Raw genomic sequence first — 23,213 nt, forward strand, 5'->3', positions numbered from 1 at the left:
CACACCTTTCTTCACCTCACAAAGTCTGTGCAAAACAACTTCCAGGACGCCAACATCCTCTTCTCAAATGACTTCCTCCCCTGACCCAGGAGGATGTGTACTGCCCCATATGTATGCCCGCAGCATATTACCCACGTGGTTAGGCACACCCCACAAGACTGCTGGTAGAGGACAGTATGGCTAGAATTCTGAGGGCAAAGAACCAGCCAGGGCCTGGCCTCTTTAATGTGCACTCCTAGCATGAAAGAGTTCTGAACCACTCTGAGCTATGTTCCTGTGAAAGTGCCTCTGGATAACCTTCCTCCACATAGCCTACCGGTCAGTTGCCTCCAGAGGCAGACCGAGGGTGCCCTCTGCTGGCTTTTCTGGATAATGACCGCACAGACACCCATGGAGAGTTAAGACGCTTTGCTAGACTTTATTTCAGGCAGATGCTCAGGTTCTGCCCCAGAAATGTAGTAGGCCTCTCCATAGAGACCACAGTGAGTGCGTTTCTTCAGAAGAGCCCTCGGAGGGGCTGGGGCTATTGAGTCCCAGGGTCAGAAGCAGAACTGAAAGGCCTCAGACACGTGCTGCTTCCATGTGTCCAGGTTGGGCAGCAGGGAGGAGAGGCCCATGACGTGCCAGGTCTCTCCTTCAGACACCTTGGAGGTTTGGTAGGAAAGCAGCTGCACACCTGCCTCTGCCAGGAGGCCTGGGAGGGAAAAAGGGAAAGCCCTGGTTAGTACAGCACTCGAAAGAAGGATCGAGAAGCCTTGCTTCTGTGACCAAAGCTGCACAGTGGAGGGAGGGGGCGGGTCTCCATATTAAGGAGCTGCAGTGGCAGGGCAGGTGACTTGTCCTCTGCTCCAGATTCTTTTCAGCAGTGCTTGAACATCAGGTGAGGCAGAGGGAGCTGGACCAATAGCAAGGAAGATAATAAGAAAAGCAAAGAGCCTCCCTCTCTGGGCAGTGGCAAAGATGATGAAATAAGATCCCCACCCCACCCCCTACTCAGGGTCTGGGGATACATCCTCTGTTAAACCTAGACAAACCCCAGAACCCTCAGCAGCCCAGGTCCCAGAGATGGAGGACACACCTCAGAAGGGGTGCTCTGACACACACTGCTACTGCTAGGATGGCCACCAGGGCCTGTAGAGGGAACAGGCCATTAAGTAAGCTCCCGGGAACATGGCAGACTGTGCCATGGCTGGGGATAACTGGCACTCTGCCCATATTGCTGTGACCTCAGACAGATAAGTCCGTTCCCCCTATGAGCTGTTCCTCATGCTGTGGAAAGTTCTGTAAGACCCTCTGTGAGGTACATATAGACATGCCCTGAGGCACAGAGAAAGGCCCAAAGTAACATCTCCCTGGGGCCCAATTCCAGGGAAGACCCCCCCCACACACACCCCTGACCCCGTCTCTGCATCAGGAGCCTGGCCAGCACCAGTACCCTCTCCCCCTGTTCCCCCTCCCCACAAAGGCTTCCTCACCAATCATAGTGGGCAGCATTACAGGGTTGCAGGGCTGAGCCCGGAACATGAGCAGAGGCTGGCCCCTGCGGAGGGGCACCTCTGGCCTGAAGACAGCTCCATTGAGCACCTGCAACATTGGTGTGGTGCCCTGGACCAAGCCCACGGCTTGGTAGGGGGCACCTGCCAGGGCCACAGTCAGGAGGCACTCCCCACTGCCCTGGTCCCCTGAGACCACAGGGCTGTGGGAGGTGGTGACCTGCAGAGAGAAGACAGGCAGTTAAACTCTCTCCTGTCCTTTCTATGTAATCACCCGTGTGTGTGTGTGTGTGTGTGTGTGTGTGTGTGTGTGTGTGTGTGTGAGAGAGAGAGAGAGAGAGAGAGAGAGAGAGAGAGAGACCTAGCCTGGACCAGTAATTTGAAGATAGGGAAAAATGGAGTGAGCCTTATGTCCCTGAATATTAGCTTCTCAGAAGTCACTATGCCCCATAAAGGGAGGAGCAGGGGTCTGCCTGGCTGGCCAGGAAGGGTGGGAAGAGAAAAGCAAGGCTGACGAGGACTGAGCATTGGGTAGCTGACCAGCCTGGTCCTTTCTGTTCCAGTCTTAGACCACGGCCTGACTAGGATGCAGGAAAGGAGGAAGGGGGACAGTAGGGGGAGAGCTCTGTTCTTGTGGCTTCATCCAGCTTGAACTGGCTGAAACAAAGGGGAATGAGAGCAGAAGCCGCAAAGGGAAGCTGAGGGTGGCGGAGGAGTGTGGCCCTGGCATTAGCAAGCATCTCCCAGCCCCTCAGATGCAGTCCTGTGCAGTCATTTTTCTTCAGTTGTGAAAAGGAGGTGCCTTACACCTCCTCCTCAGAGCACTGATGCATCTTTACACACGGAACTTCTGTGAGTATGAGCCCACTCTGAGATGCTGTCTCTTCACAGGTGAAGAAAAAGGCTAACTCCCGCAAGTAGGCAGGGTGGATGGCAAGAAGCCAACCCAATGAGTGAAACTGTGAACAGGTTTCTAAAATGTGGGGTGGAGTGGGGCCTGGTGGCACATGCCTATAATCCTAGGGCCTGGTGGCACACGCCTATAATCCTAGGGCCTGGTGGCACACGCCTATAATCCTATCATTTGGGAGGTAGAAACAGAAGGATCATGAGTTCAAGGACAACCTAGGTTATGAGAAAGTCTCCAAAAAATAAATAAAATAAAAAAATAAAACAAATTATAAAAGGGGGGTAGCAGAGCAGGACTGAGTAAAGAGGGTGCGCACATTGAGGCCGGCTTCTTTCACCAGTAGCTTAGCATTCACCAAGTTCACATCTGCCTGCTTCGATGCTTCTCTCAGAAGGCCGACGATGACTGCAGGGCTCAGGCAGGTCCCGGCGTTCTTCAGAGATGTTCCTGGGGGACACAGGGAGTTGCCCTAAGGCTCAGTAGGTGCCAGAGGAGGGGGCAGGGCCACACAGGCACCTGCCCCTCGTACAAGGCTCTTGGTGCCCTGGGAATGTTAGCTGCGCTGGGCACTGTAACTCCTGCAGTGTGCTGAAAGCCAGCTGGGGACACATCTGGATCCAAGCTCAGAATGCTTTAACCAATTTGAGAAACTCACTGCCCCCACCCCAAACCCAGACCAATGCAACCATACACCATGGCCTGCCTGACTTCCCAAAAGAAACTTGAAAAACTGTGTGCTCCCACAAGTGGCTGTAATTCAAGATGCTTGCAAGTGCTCAGATGCGAGCTACCACAGTAACCACACAGGCAGTTCCCTGCTCAGGGCCTGGGTCCTCTGGGCAGTGGGCATGGCATCCCCTGGCTCTGCCTGTCTCTGGTAACCCCAGTGTTTGAGGTTTACCTGCCCTGCCCGATTTCAGTCTCTCCCCAAGTATCAGGTACCAAACAGGGCAAAGGGAGCCACCCAACCCCACCTGTAGACTGGTGGACCCACTACCAAGGTGGCAGGGTTGCCAACACACAGCCAAAGGTCAGAACCCCAGACCCATACAGTTTTGCTGGCTAGTATAGATTCTCTACAGATTCCAATGTCTTTTACATGAAACTCTCTGGTCTCTTGCACAGGAAACATGTCTACCCTAAAAACACTGCATAAACATGAGCTGGGAAAATTAAATACGTTTTCCCAGGGAGCTCACACACCTTGTCCACTTCTGTAGTGGGAGAGCTATACTCAGAGCAGCATTCAAGTCCCTCGAGTCTGCCACTCAATGTGCAATGAGCACTGGACACATCCAGGAGAGATGAGTCCACCCCCCTCCACCCCCGACCCCCATCCCCTACCCACCCCCCCGACCCCTGGCCCCCACCCACCGTTTCCAGGCAGTGCCCCTAGCTCATGCCGCCTGGCCAGACCTAGGCTCACCTTGTGTCACCACCTGGACGGTCCCTTTAGGGGAGCCAGCCCAGGCATGCATTAGTGTGCCCAATGCTTCTGCCAGACCAATCCAAGGCTTGGTGTGTGGGGAGAAAGCACTGGTCAGGGCCTGGGCATTTACCTGCAGGAAGAGGGGAGCGGGGTGAGGTTGAAAAGAAGTAAGAGAGCACGTGCTCGGATGAGCAACTGAATCAATGCTACGTGGCCAGGAGCCAGCTTGGCATAGAGAGGCAACTCAGGTGCTGGGTGACAATGTCCACCAACCATCAAGCAGGGACAATGACGTCCCTATAGGTGAGGAGAGCTGCAGAGCTTGTGGGGACACAGAAGGCCTCCACCACACCGTATGGCCAGAGCAGGGTTTGTAAGAGGCCTTGCTTCCTTCATTGAGCAGCACTGGTTCTGGCCCCCTGTGTGGGAGATTGGCTTCTTGTGTGATGGAGAGCAGTCTGGACACGTCAGAAAAACATAGAGTTACAGACAGTGGTGAGACAGAGTGGCTCTTCTTGGGGGTAGTGATATAAATTGCCTTTTTTTTTTTAAATTTCTGTTTTAAGACAGAGTCTTGCTCTATAGTTGCCTAGTCTGGCTGAACTCCAGGCTTAGCTAACTGCTAGGTGCTAGGGTTATAGAAGAGAGAGCCACTGTACCCGGCTCGTTTTATTTTCTATTTTGATTATTTTAAGTGACTGCTCCCCTTTGTCACTGAAAACTATGCCTGGTTGCCATAACTTATAGAGATTCAGGCAGCTCTGATGAACCTATGTTATGTTTCAAGCATCCACCTATCCCAAGTGTACTGAGGCATGCTGGGAGCCAATTGGAATGGCCCTAGACATCCAAAGTATAGAGTCTCATGGCATGTACCTCTCTCCCCCTCCGAGGGACCTCTAAGAACAGAGCTTCCTTGTTCTGAAGTAAAATTCCTTTTTGTGGCTGCAGACACTCCGGCTCCCAGTTAGAAAGAATCCATCTAAAGAAGGATTTAATGAGAAATCTGGGCTTTATATCTGGGCATGGAGGCTCATGCCTGGAATTTCAAGCAGTAGGGAGGCCAAGGCAGGAAAGAGGCCCCCCTCAGTTCCAGGGGCAGTGCAGCTACAGGGTAAAACCCTGACTCTAAACACAAGCCACCTCCCCACCCTACTGGCAAACAAACAAAAACCGGTTTTGATGAAAAAAAAAAAAAAAAAGAAAGTCAAATAAGCAGCTATGAGGTGAGAAAAAATACAACACTTCTATTCTTATTGTCAAGAGGCGTCAGTGTTGCTTTAAGAAGTTCCAGGAAACAAAGGAAGGAAAAGCAGAGGACTAGGAGGTGGACGCAGACAGAGCAGATGTGCTCAGCCATGAAGCCTCAAAGCAGAGGTCACACTCACTCCTGTCCACTCTGTGGAGCTCACAAAGCCCAGCCTAGGGATGGTGCTTGCAGACTCATGGTGTGTGAAATAGGAGGGGCAGTGGTCAGCCTTAAGAAACCAATAGGAAAGACGACACCAGGGTGAAGTCAGGTGTCTCTGGTGCCTCAGACCGGTCCTAATGCTCATCAGCGGATGCAGGAGGAACTAGGGAGAAATTTCCTCTTGTAATAAAAACTTGTCTTCTCTTCCCAAGGACCGTCAGTAGCTTGGGGGTGGATAGTTTGGTTTGCTGGTGCTCGCTGTGGCTAACAGGTTTCACGCCCTCTCTGAGATGGCAACGTTCTGTCTTTGTGCTCCACGGAGCTTGCATCAGAACGTCACGGGATCTTACCACACAGGTGGTTACATCTGGGTCAAGCTACATCAGGTTGCCCTGAAGCATGTGTGTGTGGCGCACTCATTAGCAGGGCACCAGGCGTGACGGGCAGCTTTGTTCAGCCTTCCGTTCTTTGGTCAGACAACTCAGCTTGGACCCCAGTCAAGGTCACCTGCTCAGAGGCTCATCGGGTGACCAGATGGGCAGAAAAAAACGTGCTCTGGCCTCAAGGAGCCAGCACAGTGTGCAGAGGAGAGAGAGGACAGACAGGTCAATGCCATCTAGTAACTGCAGACTCTGCACACCCTCACACAACTGTCCTTCAAGAAGCCCCCTCATCACCACAGACCTAACAGCATCCTGACTGTCTCAAGACAGAGAACTGAGCCGTCTAACTAGAGGAAGGAGCGCTGAGTGAAACTGTCTTTCCTAGCATTATTCTGAGCCGACCAGTGACAGTCTCCAGGCTGTGGGTCAGCTAGAAAGGCAATCGCCCTCTCACACACACACATAAGCTGCAGAGAAACTTAAGTCAGCCCTCTCTGTCCTCAGAGGGGTTAGAACTCAGCTCTAACAAGACAATAAGCCCATTATGGTTTATAAGAAGGGGGAAGCGAGGGGGCTGGAGAGATGGCTCAGAGGTAAGAGCACTGGCTGCTCTTCCAGAGATTCTGAGTTCAATTCCCAGCAACCACATGGTGGCTCATGACCATCTATAATGTGATCTGATGCCCTCTTCTGGCCTGCAGGTGTACATGCAGGCACAACATTGTATACATCGAAAAATTTTTTTAAAAAGAATGTGGACAATCCCAGCACTTGGGAGGCATGAGGCAGGCAGATCCCTGTGAGTTTGAGGCCAGCCTGGTCTACAGAGTAAATCCAGGACAGTCAGGGATACACAGAGAAATTCTGTCTCGAAAAACAAAATCAAAACCAAAAAAAAGAATGTGGAGTGTGGCTGTGTACATCTTTAACCCTAGCACCCTAGCACTCAGGAGGCAGAGGGATATGAGTTTGAAGCCAGCCAGGACTATATAATGAGACCCTGCCACAACACACACACACACACACACACACACACACACAGCAAAAATTTGAGGTATAGCTGCATAGGCCCAGAAAGTGTTGGTAAAGGAGGTAGTGAAGAGCCTGCCCCCAGAAAGAGCTCTGTTCTCCATGTTCTGTGTCCCCTATCCCCTAAGGGCTGGGGCCAGGGTGTGTGTGTGTGTGTAAGAGAGAGGGGGGGGAGAGGGAGAGGGAGAGGGAGAGGGAGAGGGAGAGGGAGAGACAGAGAGACAGAGAGAGATATTGAGATCTGGTCCTCACCAGACTAAGCAAGGGGGCCAACTAAGAGGGAAGGTCCACACAGAAAGCAAGATAAGTTCTGACCAAGGACATGATGCGAAGAATGCTTAGCACCACCCCCTACCCCATTACACACACTGCCTTGCTCTGTCACCCTAGCACCACCCCCTACCCCACCACACACTCTGCCTTGCTCTGTCACCCTAGCACCACCCCCTACCCCATCACACACTCTGCCTTGCTCCGTCACCCTAGCAACACCTCCTCATTCCCAAGGCATGTGGACAACAAAGGAGCCTTTTTCTGGTGGCTGGCCCTGGGAAGGGGCACAATCTCTCCAGCAAGGCTACAATCTGACAGCTCAGAACCAGACTTTCAGTTCCAAGGTCTTAGCTATCAAGACTATAGGAGAGTTACTCCTGGCCAACATGAGTGCAGGCTCCAACTCTGCAGTTCCCAGGCCTGGGCCTGTCCACCCCTAGCTGCTGTTTCTCTCTTCCCGGACCCAAGGCCCCAGTCCCATGGAGAGATACTTACAACCCCTGTGAGGGATTTCCCCTTCACCATGTCCACAAACTGGACTGCGATTTCCTCCCCACAGCGGCTCTGGGCCTCCTTGGTACTGGCGCCTAGGTGGGGGCAGCTGATGACATTCTCGTGGTCCACTAAGGCCCGGTCCCGTGGTGGCTCCTGCCCAGAGAGATAAGTGCTAAATTGGTCCTGGGAATGGCTCTGTACCCTCTGCTGTTGTTCCCAGTGAATTTTGAGAACTGTTAGGCGTCCCGGCCTCCTAACAGCAGATGTGCTAAGATACCGATGGCAGAAGATGCTGCTGCGCTATTAGGAAGATGGTCCTACACAGTCCGAAGCGCAAACCAGAACACTATGCACCCTGGCCTGGGGGTGCCCGAATGCTGTGGGGGTTCAGAGAGGGCTGGTGACTTAACACAGCTTCACAGCTACAACCAAGGCCTGTGCTCTCCCCCACATCCACCCCCAACCCCCGGCCACACCGAGGGACCCTGATGTTGAAATAACAAGATTTGGTAGACACAAGTCCTCTGAGCTCTGTTTGTCGAGGCTGAGTCTTCGAACACGCTGGGGGAGGAGTACACTCTGGGGACTACGGGAGAATATTCTCGTCATCACTGGCTTCTGACCCTCCCCAGGAAAGGAAGAGGAATGCTAATGGCTACCAGGCAGGCCATCCCCTTGGCCATAGGGCTGACTAAGTCAAATGACATGCCAACTCCCAGTTTCCATGTCCAGAATGCCTAGTCTTGTCAATTTGCCTCTGTCTTCCCCAAGTTATTAACATGGCAACAGCCTGACCAGGAATAGGTCCTAACAGAAAGATCTGCTCAAAATCACAGGTGTGTCCTTGGCAGCACAGCTTCCTCCATGCCCGAGACAGTGAGCTACTGTCCTGGAAGATGCCACAGTTTCTTGCCCGTGGCCTCTCCACTCCTCACTTTCCCCCTCTGACCTAAGGTCCAGCGGCTGCCAGCACTTACTTCTGTGAACACATCCAGCGCGGCACCAGCACACTGGCCAGACTGCAGGGCGCGGAGCAGGGCACCCTCATCCACAATGCCTCCTCGAGCACAGTTCACTACTCGCACACCCTTCTTGCACCGGGCAAAGGTGCCGTCATTCAGCAAGCCTGGAAGAAAGAGATGTTGCCTACTGTGATAGCTCCTGACCACCTCATTTAGCATGGGTCCCTCACGCCACCTCTCTGAGGAGGCCTCTTTCTCCTGGATAATTACCTCTTCCTCACCTCTGTCTTCCTACATGCACTGTGCAGTGTTGGGGTTAGACTCAGCAAGTCTTAGATTATGAGGGCGCTTTGAGTGGGTCCAAGAATCAAAAGCCCTGCAGGGTTCCGTGACGCCTCCACACGGGAGGCCAGCTGGACATGTGTGCACTTCATTCAGATGCCCATGCTTTCCCACCTAGCTCTCCCCTCCTCCATGTGAGACAAGGACGTGTGACAATGTGTCACCGTGCTCAGCACATCCCTCTCTGCACCTGCTCGATGCTGCCTGCAGAAAACGCACGCCAAGCCGAGAGCCTACCTGTGGTGGAGGGCAGGAGGGGTGTGTGGACGGTGATGAAATCACAGACAGGCCAGATCTCCTCCAGGGGCAGCTGCTGAACACCAAAGGAAGCTGAGACTTCTGGAGAAATGATGGGGTCATAGCCCACAGTCTGGTCAGAAGCGAGAAGGAAGAGGTAACTTTAGTACCAGTATTGTTCTTATGAGTGACCCCATCACTGGTAGGTAGCTGGCGCCAGGCTAAGCCTAACTGAGTCCTCTAGGGTAATTCTCGGACGGTACAGCACACTTAGGGGTACTCTCCTGCCTCTTATAGGCCAACAGAAGGAGGCATACAGAAGCAGATGGGAGCACAGCCAGAGCAAAGGAAAGGCTGCCTGTCACCAAGCTCCAGCCCCAGCAGATTCAGGAGCTCGGAAGGCCTGGGACAGGAGGGCAGCCATGTGGAGAACATGACGCCCCTGACATCCTAGGAAAGGGAAGACAGGCTGGTGAGGGCTGTGAGTGAGAAGTGAGAGAGGATAACATCCGTGGGGCAGAGAGCATCAGAAAAGACACCAAGACACGCCGTCAGAAACAAGGGTGAGACACTAGGGCTGACATGTCCTCGGGGAGAAGAGCCCCTCTCTTTGAATTTGATTTACTGAGGATTAAAATGTCCCTGGCTTTGAAATAACCTAGACTACACAGCATGCAGAGCACTTGGGAGTCTCAGCTCACACTGAAGTACCGGTGGCCAATGGCAATTGCTTTAATCGGGGCATGTCAGCCTCATGACGCTGGTTCAGGGTTGTCATGAAAACATGGGTGGGAGACAGTGCAGATGCTCACACCTGATCAAGGCAATGCTGGTAACAGCAATGCAATGCAATGTAACATTTACTGTGCCCCGTGCTTTTTTTTTTTTTTTTAAAGCCCAAGTTTGCCCTACTACGAAATCCTCCTGCCTCAGCCTCTGAAGCGCTAGGATCACAGACCTTTGCACCCAGGCCTGGCTGTGTGGCTTTCATTTTCCTCATACATGATGGGTTAGGCACCATTATTTCCCAGTGTTGGTAGGGAGAAACCAAGGCAGTGGTCACTCAGCTGCCATAGAGCGGAAAGCTGCATACTCAGGCCATGGGGCCTGTCCTACTAGTGCCTGCCCTCCTACCCGATAGAAAGGTGGGATAAGAGGGGCCAGGTTAGCATGCGGATAATAGGAGGGCAGCACTGTCCAAAAGGGACAATGACGCCTGACTGTGAGCCATGAGAGGCAGTAGAGAAACCATGAGACATATGTGTACACACACACACACACACACACACACACACACACACACACGCATGCACACTCCTTGGGAGAGAGCAAAGTGGAATGAGATGAAAACCTTGCACCAGAGACAGTCTCAAGTAAGGGCCATTCAAGTCCCAAGAGCCATGTCCTCAATTACATTGTCCCCTGGGCAGATTCAGGAAGCAGGCATGTGGGGTTTATAGTAACAAAGACCTAAGCACTCTGCCTCATCTGCCCAGGAGGCTTTCCCAGGCCTCCCTCCAGAGCTCAGCATTTGTCTGTGATTCTGACGATGGAGAAAGAGGCACAGGCACTTAGGCCCTCATGTCCTTGTCAATCCGCTGAGGTGGGTGTGGCTGGAGCCAGGAGTCCTTCCTCAGCTGCTGGCAGCCACCTGTCAGGCATTTCTAGATGGGTGAAGACTCCAACACGAGATGCCTTCATCTACTTCCTGCTCACACTAAGGTACAAGTATTTCAAAAGAAAGTCCCCTCCGCCCTTCAAAGATATGTTCGTAGTAGACTCAGTGTGTAAGCAAAACCCAGGAGGAAGTGAGGCCTCACGAGCGGTGCCACCCCTTTTCCTGTGCGCTACTGCATGAGGGAACCACTTGAAACTAGGGGGCTAAAAATTCCGCCTTACAAGAATACAAACACTTCTTTTTTCACACACAAGAGTTTTAGGAGAAGAAGAAGAAAAAAAAGCCGGTAATGGTTACGAATAAGTTAGCACTTGCAGGCCACATTTCCCATCATTAGCATTGTTCATAAGCAAAGCCAAGGAGTTCCCTTCCCCCACCCCAGCCACCAGTGAAGGCCAGAGGAAAGACACTGCCTCTGGTGGCCCTGTAAGGACTAAAGCACAGAGCACCATGGGCTTGTGGGTTCGGAGGGCCTATCCAGACATTATCACCACCCCCAGATGGAGCCTGCTCATTTCTGTACAGCAGGAACTGCTCAGGGGGAGAGTCAGAGTCCCTGGCCCCATCCTCACAATCCCCCTTTGTCTGCGGGTGCCAAAGCAGACTGGAACAATGGCCCTGTTCATCTCTAATCCAGAGGTCTCTGTCTTCTCGGGTGCAGTGAGGACTGGGCAAGAACACCAGAGAGCAAAAAGCCACACGTGACTCAGGGGAGCTCACTGCGGTCTTTTCCACCCTCAGGGACCAAGGCAGAGCTCAGGGCCGAATACCAGGCCCACTGTCCCTGCTACGGAGGCAGGTGCCTGGGGTTGGGGGCAGGCCCTGCCCACAGAACAGAGGGCACACAGGCTCAGCTTCTTCCTCTGGGAGGTGCTATCTCACTTATCTGCAGGCGCCTGCCAGGAATGAATCTGGCTGGGAGGAGCTGTGCTCTTGGCTTTTTCACTAGCACTAACTAGGGCGTAAAGGAGCTGAAATGTGCTGGGTGCTCACATTAGGTGCTGGTGAAAGCGGAGAGAATAACATCAGGCCCATGCAACACATGCCTGCCTGGTTCCCATATGTCCTGGAAAGGCTGAAAAGGCTCAGATGTCTTAGTGTACCTAAGCCGGGAAGTGTGCTGGTTGTTTTGTTTTTGATTTTGTTTTTTTTTTTTGTTTTGTTTTTTTTTGGTTTTTCGAGACAGGGTCTCTCTGTGTAGCCTTGGCTGTCCTAGACTCACTTTGTAGACCAGGCTGGCCTCGAACTCACAGCGATCCGCCTGCCTCTGCCTCCCAAGTGCTGGGATTAAAAGCGTGCACCACCACCGCCCGGCTTGATTTTGTTTTTGTCAACTTGACACAAACCTGGACACATCTGGATGGAAAGAGGGCATCTTAATTGAAAAAAAAAAAAACCCCAACCAACCAGAACCAAACCAAAACAAAAAACCCTCCATAGCATGGCCCTTAGGAAGTCTGTGGGATACTAATGACTGACATGGGAGAGGCCAGTTCACCGAGGGCAGGTGACAGGCGGTCCTGGCTGGTGGTATAAGAACACAGCCTGAGCACGTCTATAAGCAGCCCTCCTGCGCTGCCCACACATCAGTTCCTACTTCCAGGTTTCTGCCCTGTCTTCTCTGGACGGAATCAACTCTTTCCTTCCCAACTTGCTTTTGGCTATGGTGTTTTATAGGAGCAGTAGAAAAGCAGAAAAGCAACCGAGACACGATGTTTCCGCCATGGTCCCAGCATCACCTTGCTGGTGTTAACAGGAGGCCAATGAGGCCCTGACATTCACGGGGCTCCAAGGCAGAGCTGGTCTGGATACACCTTCCTCTCTCTGTGCTTTGAGCATCAGAACTCTTCCTGCCACTGCAACAGATTTTACACACAAACTTCACAAAAACTATCAATCACCTCAAAGCTGTTTAGGTGACGGCCCAATGTCCACCCCCAGCTCTCACTGATACCCGCCACCCCCATATCCCATGGCAGCTTTCCTGAACCTTGGTGAATACCCCCTTCACTCCTACTTGTGTCACTGGGGCTGTGGGAGGTATGAAGGTCACTGTTCCAGGGTAGTTAGGAACTCTAGGTGTGTGTGTGTGTGTGTGTGTGTGTGTGTGTGTGTGTGTGTGTCTAAGTGAAACAGTGAAATGGTTTGGTGGCTAATGGTGCTCACCACTGCTGCAGACCACCTGAGTTTGATCCCACACGGTAGAGGGACAGAACCAACTTCCACAGGGTGTGCTGTAACTTAAGCACATACCCGACGCATGCACGCTCACATGCACTAATATATATTCTTTTTCCTGAGGTAAGAACTACCTGCACTGGAAAGTGACTGTCACTTTTGTGGCTGAGCAGCGGCCGCTTAGGGACTTAATGTAAGCCATGAGTGGAAACAGTGGTGACCCTGGAAGCCGGGACACCCTGAGTGACCTCTCACAACCCTGGTGTTACTGTCTTAAGCCTGTATATAACCTTGCTGGGCCTTGCATGCTCCTGTGACCATGGCAACTGAGCAGTAGACTTTAGGAAACAGAGACTGGCCAGGAAAGACAAGTGACAGCCAGACCCTCAGCTGCTGAGCGAAGATTCACCACAATGCTGACCACAAAGACATGGATGGCTGGGAGATGCCGATGGGCTCCTGCAAGGAGGCATACGGCTGCTCTCTGAGCTGGCCTGGGCCTGGCTACATGTCCTAAGGGACATGCTAGCATAAACAAGTTGAGTCAGTAACTACGGCTGTCATTTCTCAACACGCGGAGGCAATGTTCCAGGTAACAACAGAGTGTAAGGCCTGATGACTCAGGTCACCGCAGGCTGCACGCGGGTCTGTCTCCCTTGTTCTGGAACCTGTTCCTCTCTAATGCTGCTAAAGTCATGTTGCCTTTTCCACCGGACACAACACTGCTAGCCGCTATTCATTTGTTCGCCCAAACTTGTCTAGTTGCTTTTTACACGCCCCATGCAGACACTGAGATATATTCTAGCTGAACTTCCTGTTGGGATGCCCAGCCTTTCTGCATCTTCTAGGGCTTAACTCTTCTGTATACTCGAGGCAGGATCTCAGTACGCAGCTCAGGCTAGCACTGAGTTCTTTTTTTGTTTGTTTGTTTTGTTTTGTTTTTTTGAGACAAGGTTTCTCTGTGTTATCTTGGCTGTGCTGAACTCACTTTGTAGACCAGGCTGGCCTTGAACTCACAGTGATCCGCATTTGTTTGTTTGTTTGTTTTTTGTTTTGTTTTTTCAAGACAAGGTTTCTCTGAGTTATCTTGGCTGTGCTGGACTCACTTTGTAGACCAGGCTGGCCTTGAACTCACAGTGATCTGCCTGCCTCTGCATCCCGAGTGCTGGGATTAAAGGCGTGTGCCACCACTGCCAGGCTAGCATTGAATTCTTAATGCTTCCTGGGTTTCCCGAATGGCAAACGCGCTCCACCACACCGGGCCTAATTCTGACTTCCTCCCCTTGCTCTCTGGAACCTGCAGGTGCTGCATGGTCCGAGCTATGGTGAGAATAGTGGTTAAGGCAGAACTCTGAGGCTTCCTCCAGCCGGCAAGGTCCCTCTTTGAACTGTACACTAATCCCTTTAACTAGTAAACCCAGGGGATGCAGACTGGGACTTCATAATGTATTGGGGGATACTCTGATGTATTTTGATGCTAATTACTGCTTGCTGTCTGACCCACCTTTTGCTTAATACAGAGCCACCCCACCCGGGCAGGGGAGGAGATAGGTGGGGCGAGGAGAGAGAGGGAGTCTGGGAAAAGGGAAGAAGAAAGACTGCCACGGGGAGGAGAAAAGAGACCTGCAGGGAAGAGAGGTTAGCTGGAGGAGATGCACATGGCCGGCATGGATGGAGAATCCGGCCCAGATGAAGAACATGAACAAGTATATGGGATTATAGACGGGAGGTAGCTTGATAGAAGTTATTAGAAGCAGATGGCATGGGATTGAGACGGGGATCCCATGCCTGAGGGCCTAGTACGGAAAGTAGTTAGAGGATTGATATCTACCCTGCCCCAGGTTAACTAAGGCTATTTTAAAATATAACAATCGTCTGTGTCTTAACTGATTGCTAGCTGGGTCTACTGATAATACAATAATTTAAAAACAATAATAATGCTCCATGGGAATTATGGGAGAGGCCTTTGCTGAACCTCAATGTCCGAATGGTGGGATAACCAGTGGAACCAGTAATCCACATACCACAGCATCGCACACACAAGCTTAACACCACATGCAATGATGTGTTCTACCCAGGTCGGCAACCTTCTCTGGGCAGAGTGTGCATACTCCACGTATGTGCAGAGAATACAGTCTGGGGTGACATATACCACAGGAAGAGGAGGCTCGGGCAGAGAGGCTCACACAGGAGTCACGTTCACTCATTACGTAATGAAAATATTACATTAAGCTGGGCATCCTGGCACTGGTCGGTAATCTCAGTATTAGAAGCCATGGCAAAGGGTCATAAGCTCAAGGCTACCCTGGGCAAGTCAGCCAGACCCTGCCTCAAGACAGAATAATGAAAAGGTCTGATGGTGTGGTTCGGTGGTGTAGCAACCCATCCGCTTGTGTGAGGCTCTGGGCTCAAGGCCTGGTATCCCGAAATGAATCAAACAACAAAACTCCCACATTTAAAAACAGTCTAGGTAAGGAGATGCTTACAAATCTCCATGCTCTACCAGTTTAATTATTCTTTTTAAAGAGAACAAGACTAGTTTGAAAGTGGACTTAATATGAATTAATCACTGGGCTTGTGAGATGGCTCAGCAGGCAAAGGCCCTCTCTACCAACGCGGGCCTGAGTTGGATCCCTGGAACTCACACGTATTCTTGTGCACATACGTGTGTGCAGACACAGACACACACACACCATAAAAGTGTAATATAATCTCATAGTGTGATCATTGTTTCCTAGTCCAGGTACTTAGAACTTGCTATCTTGTTCTCTGTGGCTTCGGGGACACAGAAGGTGGTTGGATGGTGCAGGATCTTTATCCTGAGATGGCGTTCACTAGAACCCAGGAATGTTGGGGGGTGGGCAGTGGTGTTAGCTGACACAGGCAAGAGTGATAAGAAGAAGCCCCTCAGAGCCCTGGTAGTCATTAAAGATGGCTAGGTATGGCTGTGCACACCCAGGACTCAGGAGGTTGAGGCAGGAGGATTCTAAGTTTGAAGCTAACCTAAACTACATAGTTAGACTCTATCCTAAACACATACAAGAATGTTATTACATCCCCTCAAAGCTACAGACGAACACTAAAATGAGCAGGCTTGGGACATCCCTCGAAGACAAACTTGTCTGAGAAGTATCTGTTACACCTTGACTTGGATGCTCAAAGCCCCACATGGCCCACACCTGTAGGTATGGGAGCAGCTGGGCAGTGCCCGGTGGGCGGGGAGGCGTCCCTCTCATAGCCACTACTTGAGAAACGAAGAGGGGCTCTCTGGCTAGTTTCAGTTACTGCTGAGGCCTCCTGGTGATAACGTTCTCATAACGCTAGAAGAGTCTGAGTGTTGATGCCGCAAGGACAATGGACACCGTGAGCCCTACTGTCCCTACGCCACTGCACAGTCAGTGAAATTCTCAGCTGAACTGGTTCCATGTATGTAGGACTGCTTTAGCTTTTAGCTCAGAATTCTTCATGGGATAAATCTAGACCTGGGTTCTCCCAGAAGAGGAAGGGGAAAGAAGTGTTCTTAGTAGCTCATGGCAGCTTCTGCTCCCTCCACCTGCAGAGAGCCATGCTGAAATTCCTTTTTATCATGTATAGATCCTGCTGGGCCAGGCCTGTTACCCTCAGGGACCTAAGTACCTGCGACTTCAGAAAGATGTGAGATTTAAAAGATATGCTAAAGAGTGGAGAGGATGTTCAGTGTCGGAGAAAGGGATGTGGCCCTGGACCTGGGGTCTGGGTCATCCTCCCTTCAGTGAGTCCTAAGCACATTCTGGATGTCACCCTCAACCTTAACTTTCACTCTAGCGCTAACAGGATAGGAGGGGCAGTGACAGCCAGAAGGAGGAGAGAGACTCCCTAACACCTCTTTGTAGCGTTACCCATGCAGGGCATGTTTTGATTATTGTCAAAACAATTTTCTTACTATGCTTAACTAAAGGCTTCTGGCGACTGTGTGACTCACAATCCGTGGAGTTCCCTCAACAATCACATTAAATACGGAATGTCCGCTGGCATTCACTGAGCTGCCTTCAGCTATCAGAGCAGACATGCGAGGATCATCACAGCCTTCATCCAGCCAGGAGCCTCCTGGCTCCCAGAGTTGGAAAAGATAGGGTCAAAGTGACTTCTGAGACACATACAACGCTGCCTAGTAATTTCTCGTATCAGGACACGCGAACAGGCAGGTATTTTAAAGAAAGGCTCTTGCTATGTAACCCAGGTAGGCTTCCAACTCGTGAGCCACCTGCCAAAGGCTCTGAAATGCTGAGATTAGAGACATGGGACACCATGCCCACCTATCAGCACCTTTAATCTTTGCCGGGATCATGAGGGATATAGGGAAGACAGAGAGACAATTGCCGTAGAATTTCCTGGCCGTAAAGCTATTTGTTTTCTCAATTATCAGAGAGAGGAGACACAGAAAACCCAGAAGGCCCTTGTAGCATGACCCAAAAGGGTGTGTGTCATAGAAGAAGGTCTGCTGGCCCATTGAGACTCAAGGGTGACTGACAACCAGGAGTTGAGGGACCCACACTGAGTATTCTCAGCTTTTGAGTTCAGATGTCCCGATTGTCAGCACTCCTTTTCTCCCTGACTTTACAGCTTACTTAATAAGAGGCCCTAGCGATCCAGGAGCGACAAAGCCTTCAGCTTTTCTCATGCCTAGTCTTGTCTTCCAATACTGCCTCAGAAAGGACCAAGGCCCCAAAGTCTGGAAGCCTCCTACCTTCATTCCAAAGGACTGCATTCGGGTGGCCACCTCTCTTCCAATTCTGCCCAGGCCAAGAATTCCCAGTGTCTTTCCATTCAGCTCTGTCCCCATGAACTGCAACCAGACAGGCAAAAGGCAAAGATGTCCATGTCAGGACTAAGAGTGGGTGGGGCTTGGGTGCTGAGCCCACATGGGCAAGGCAAGGCAGCAGCTCACCTTCTTCCGGTCCCATTTGCCATCTTTCATCGAAGCTGCCGCCTGGGGAATCTGCCTGCAAGAATACGACATGTTCAGTGGGTCCAAGGATAGCTCAGCACAGCTACCATCTATCAAGGTCATTCTCCTGGGAACCACACTTAACATGGGTACTGAGGCTCAGGTGAGTAAGGGGAGGTTGGGACAGCAAGGAGTCGCCAGGGCCTGACTTGGGCACCATAAGACATCTTCTTTAGCCAGGAGCGTGAGGGAAGAATCCGATGTACCTCCACCACTAAGGTACCAAGGAGGGTGAGCGGGTTTGGCAAGTTTCCTCCTGTAAGTAGTGGCCAGCCTTCCAAGGTTTATCGAGACAAATTCTGCAATGACCACTCCTGATATCAAGGGGCAGCTGATGAACCTTCCTTCTCAAACCTCAAGCGAGCTAACCTGAGGCAGGTGGGTACCACAGCCCAGATCTCCCCTTCCACCCTGCCCTGAATGAACCTAATATTTCCAACACGTGCACCACCTGCCTGCCTCCTCTCCCCCGCTACCCGTCCACACACCATAAACTAGCTCCTTCTAGTGGCTCCTACGCAGAGGTCTGAGTTGCCATGTTTTGTTCTCTGGGTCAAACAGAGAAAGTGGCAGTTAGGGCAACGTTAGAATTTCATGGTAAGACACAGAGTGTAGGTCCTGGCACCAGAACCACCTCTGGGAACCATAAAGAAGAGATGAAGAGCGGCGCGTGCGGGACACCTTCTTTACGCTGGACTCCATGAGAAGCGCTCGGGCCCACACTATTCATGTCTTCAATGACGGAGCTCACTCCTGCATGCCGGGGACGCTCGGGCTAAAGCACTCACCCAGGCACGGGAGAGCTGCCTGCACACCCACTGCTGAGCACTCTGAGTCAGGTACTTCCTAATAAGGCACATACATCTTGGTCTGTGCTCATCTTGGATGAGGGGCATCAGCAAGGGATGCTGGGAGAGGACAGTCTTCTTTAAATTACCTTTTCTTCACCCTCTGGGGTGGGGTGCGAGAATCAGAAGACTGACGGACACTTCTGTTAATCTAACAGACCAAAGTAAAACCAAGGCACATGCGCATGCGCGCGTGTCTTGTACAGTCCTCCCAGGACAGGCACATCCCAGGCATCCTGGGAAACTTTTCTGCTGCGTGTGCTGCTGTGCGCCCTTCCCCACTGTCCTCCACTACTGACCAGGCAATGTTTACACTGCTAGATAGGAATCTTGGGAGAGGTCAGGCAGGGCAAAGGTTAACTTCCCCAGCAGGAGGGAGAAGATAGGGAAGAGATAACTTTTCAACCACAGCTGGTTTCAGGCCCCAGGAAAGAGTGCCGGGTCTTGCAAAGGGACTCAGGACAGCCTCAGATCGCATTTTAATAGAAAGCCTGTATCACGGAGACGTGAGAAATGCCTATTAAGCGAGCCATGTCTGCCAAACAACTGCCCGGCTTGTTAGAATGCAATTCATCTGTATTCCGTGCTCCATCCACTTGTCATTACACTGTCTCACCACCACTACCACCACCACCCCGCCCCCGCCCCTCGAGAAGCTACAAGGTGTCTGCGCATGCGCATGCAACACTCTGCAGGACTCTCATTGGCTCCCCAGAATGACAGAAGTCAGGGACTTACCTGGCCAGGCACATGATCATCCCGCAGGTGAGTTCTGCAGCACTGAGGCTATTCCCATTGGGGGTGCTAAAGACCCAAAAGAAGAGACGTCAGCAGGCCCAGACAAAGCAAGCCAGCATGCTATGCTTCCAGTCCCGCGCTCCCGTTCCTGTTCTGGCTTCTCTGACACTCCGATGCCCTAAGAACCAGGCTACCTTGGCTTCTTGTTCCCAGGCGGAGGCCTTCCCTCAGCCAAACACCTCAAGGGATGGAAAGATGGCCGGGTGTTCCAGTCCTCTCTCATCTCAGGGCTCATCCATCTACACTCTCCTCGGATCCTTCCTCCGCCACGCCTCTAAGCAGAGTCTCCCACATTCAGGTCAGCCCGCTGCCGGGGAACCCTCATGGCGCCCCATGGAATGAAGCTCGTGTTTTCATCTCTACCTGTTTGGGTTCTCTCCTCCTTACTCAACACATTTTGAACTGAGAAAAAGCCCACTCCTCAAGACAACAACAACAACAACAACAACAACCAAACAACCAAACAAACAGCAAAACCCAGGAGAATTCTGACCTGGCTCATTTTTTTTTTTTAAGATATCAAAAAGTTTGATCTATTATTTTTGCCTATGTATGCATTTTGTGTGTGTGTGTGTGTGTGTGTGTGAAAATTCACATTGTGGGGTGAGGATACACACATGTCCATACATATGTTCAGAGCACAATGTTGGGTGTTGTTCCTTGAGTACTATCCACCTACTATTTTTTCTTTCTTTTTTTTTTCTTTCTTTTTTTACACTATGGAATACTACTCAGCTATTTAAAACAAGGAATTTCCGAAATTTGTGGACAGATGGATTGAACTAGAAATTATCATAATGAGTGAGTTAGCCTGGCTCATCTTACGGAAAGGAGAAAGGTGTTGGCAACTCCAAAACCTAACACACGTTTAACCCTTCGGCTTCTTCTATGGGGCGTGTTCATCTGTGGAAACGAAGGTGACAAAGCGACAGGAGACTATGAAAGAGCAGAAGGATGGGAAAACGCTCTCTGTGCCAGTCAACAGGGCTTTGGCTCTTCCCTCAGCAAGCAGCTAGGGGCGTGGGCGGAAGTGGGGCTGGGTTATCCTTTAATATCCCCACCATCAGCCCCTGACAGGTTCACTCTGTCAATCAACCCCTACCCTCCTGCGGGGAGGGGAAGGCACAGCCTGGCTTAGGGTCAGCAACATGGACTGCAAATGGCTATACTACCCAGGTGCCTAGTGCAGGACAGTGCAGCAGTGACCTGGCGGCCATGACCTTTGCCCTCAGGCTTCTACAAGCACAGCATTAAGAGGAACCCCTCTCCTCTGGGGCCCAGAGAGCTGGAAGAGAAACTGAACTCTTTGCTTCAGATTGGTGCAGGGAAGTGAAGGAAGAGACAAGATGGGAGCTCACTCCACCAAGAGAGCGTGTGCATCTATCTGTACAGGGTGCACGCCACTGAGCTATCCAAACACCACAAGAGCAAGACTAAAGCAGGAAATCAGAGGCCTCACCTACGCCCGCTCTTCTGATTCCTACGCAGAGCTGCAGATGTGCAAGCACTACAGGAGCGTGAGTTGCACATTGTCTGAGAGAGCCTCAGTGTGGAACAGTGTGGAACAAGTGTGCTGAGCTAGTCGACATGGTAGGGATCTGGGGCCTACCTCAGACTGCACTCTGAAAGGCTTACCTCAGACGGCACTCTGTAAGGCCTACCTCAGATGGCACTCTGAGAGGCCTACCTCAGACGGCACTCTGTAAGGCCTACCTCAGACAGCACTCTGAGAGGCCTACCTCAGACGGCACTCTGAGAGGCCTACCTCAGACGGCACTCTGTAAGGCCTACCTCAGACAGCACTCTGAAAGGCTTACCTCAGACAGCACTCTGAGAGGCCTACCTCAGATGGCACTCTGAGAGGCCTACCTCAGACGGCACTCTGTAAGGCCTACCTCAGATGGCACTCTGAGAGGCCTACCTCAGATGGCACTCTGAGAGGCCTACCTCAGACGGCACTCTGAGAGGCCTACCTCAGACGGCACTCTGAGAGGCCTTCCACCAGCTTTCATGCCAGCACTATTTTCCCTCCTCAGTCTCTACACCCACTCGCAGCTTCCACTACTCACTTCATGACTAAGATGCCCTTCCTCGTGGCAGCCTCCAGATCCACATTGTCCACGCCTGTGCCAGCCCTGCCCACCACCTGGAGCTTCTCTGCAGCGTTGATGACATCAGCAGTGACCTTGGTAGCTGACCGGACAATAAGGCCTTCGCAGTCCTGGGCAGAGGAAGAAAATACCTGAGTTCATACAGCTGTTCTGTAATACACCTGAGGCCTCTGGTGTATTCCCTGTGTGGATGAATGCCCATGTGCAGGCAGCTCTGGCTTCTTTGCACGCTGTAGGGTGATGTGGATGAAAACCTGCACAGATTTTACTTGGAATTGAGACTATTTGTAAGATACAAGTGCCTTGCCAACACACTCCAGCTACAGCGTCAGCCTCCTGGCTCGAGGCATCTGACTCATCTTTCCCTAGATGGTACCCCAATAAGTACCTGAAGCCAAGGGATAACCCGTCCTATTGTACCCTCAATGTGACCAGAGATAGGTCCTAGTCAGCTCTGTTACACACTAGCATTCCTGTAAGCTGCCTTGCCCCATAGGTGAATTCCCAAGAGAGAAAGAACCAGCGACATCTGTACACTCATCAGTCTGGCCTGGGCTCAACTTTACGTTGCATCCCTTATTAGAAAGAGATGTATGTGGGTTCCGGCCTCGGGTGTGTGAGAAGAGAGCAAAACAGGCTTGTATAGCACCTGGCCCTCTTCCACATCACTTCCTCCATCGGACATTGAGCCGCTGAAGAGCAGGGGTGGAATCCGGTTTCAATCCTGGGGCCCTGGGCCAGGCATGCGGAAGGAAGCCTGTAAATGCTGGCTGAAGGAGTGAGCAAAACGGAGGAAGGCATTCCTGCTGGAGGGAAAGTGGTTCCCGAAAACCAGAGAAGGGGCAGAGCCTAAGTTGGGCCGTCTGCTCCTCAGAGGGTCACACACGCGTGAAAATTTAGACCACGAATTTGTCCTGGCTGCTACACTTGGGCCAAGTCCCCCAACCATGGCGTCATTCAGAATCATACCCTATGTGCTGTCCCCCTGCCCCAGGGACATTTTTTGCCCAAACAGAACGAGAATCCTCGAGAGAGGCAGCAAGTGAACAAGGCAGTACTCTGTCCTATGTGGGTGGCCTCAGGCCAGCACAAAATGTTATAAAGGCACTAAGCAGCTGGTTATGGGGGCAGGCACACGGTTGTAAACTCAGCGCTTGGGGGCCAGGAGTTCTAATTAATCTAAAAGCTTATGCTTCTATTTAATTAATTAGTAAAAACAACATAACAAATACCAATTAAATACACACACACATCCCAAGAATTTAAAAGAGCATCAAGCCCCAGGGGCCAAAGTTTGGGTCGTCTTATTCCTTATCCCTGATCTGCACAGGTAAGCGAATGTTAGCATGGTTGGCTGGAAGGCTCCTCAGGCTCTGTTTCCCCACGGAAGCTCTCAGCCAGGTCCCACGAAGGCCTTCTTGCATCTCTCCACCAGGGCATGGGTTCTGAAGACAGAAACAGGCCCAGAGGCTGAGGCCTGCACTGCAATTACTGTGCACAGGCCTGGAATGGAGGACCAAGCACTATATTGTCTCTGCTGGGGAAAGGGGGACGGACGGACGAACGAACGCAGCTTGTGCTGCTCAGAGGCTTAGGCTTAGGGGAGGGGTGGCTTAAATGTTGGAATGGACTACATCTGCAGAGACAAG

The 23,213-nt window shown here is 51.6% G+C and overlaps 1 protein-coding gene across 4 annotated transcripts in view; it reads right to left on the reverse strand.

Moving 5' to 3' along the window:
• Positions 1 to 393: 393 nt before the first annotated feature.
• The window catches only part of PHGDH (phosphoglycerate dehydrogenase), a 28,673-nt gene continuing 5,853 nt past the window's right edge, over positions 394 to 23,213 (reverse strand). For all 4 annotated transcript variants that reach the window (XM_084757559.1, XM_084757557.1, XM_084757560.1 and 1 more), the window contains 11 exons: positions 21,523 to 21,674; positions 19,394 to 19,459; positions 17,748 to 17,802; positions 17,547 to 17,645; positions 8,965 to 9,097; positions 8,401 to 8,549; positions 7,424 to 7,576; positions 3,830 to 3,962; positions 2,720 to 2,850; positions 1,476 to 1,713; positions 394 to 694 (listed from right to left, as the gene is read on the reverse strand). In XM_084757559.1, coding sequence (XP_084613685.1) covers positions 540 to 694; positions 1,476 to 1,713; positions 2,720 to 2,850; positions 3,830 to 3,962; positions 7,424 to 7,576; positions 8,401 to 8,549; positions 8,965 to 9,097; positions 17,547 to 17,645; positions 17,748 to 17,802; positions 19,394 to 19,459; positions 21,523 to 21,674 — 1,464 coding nt within the window. In that variant the 3' untranslated portion in view covers positions 394 to 539. The remainder of the gene's footprint in view (positions 695 to 1,475; positions 1,714 to 2,719; positions 2,851 to 3,829; positions 3,963 to 7,423; positions 7,577 to 8,400; positions 8,550 to 8,964; positions 9,098 to 17,546; positions 17,646 to 17,747; positions 17,803 to 19,393; positions 19,460 to 21,522; positions 21,675 to 23,213) is intronic.

The sequence above is a fragment of the Acomys minous genome, assembly GCF_964271855.1.
Source record: "Acomys minous genome assembly, chromosome: 14".
NCBI lineage: Eukaryota > Metazoa > Chordata > Mammalia > Rodentia > Muridae > Acomys > Acomys minous.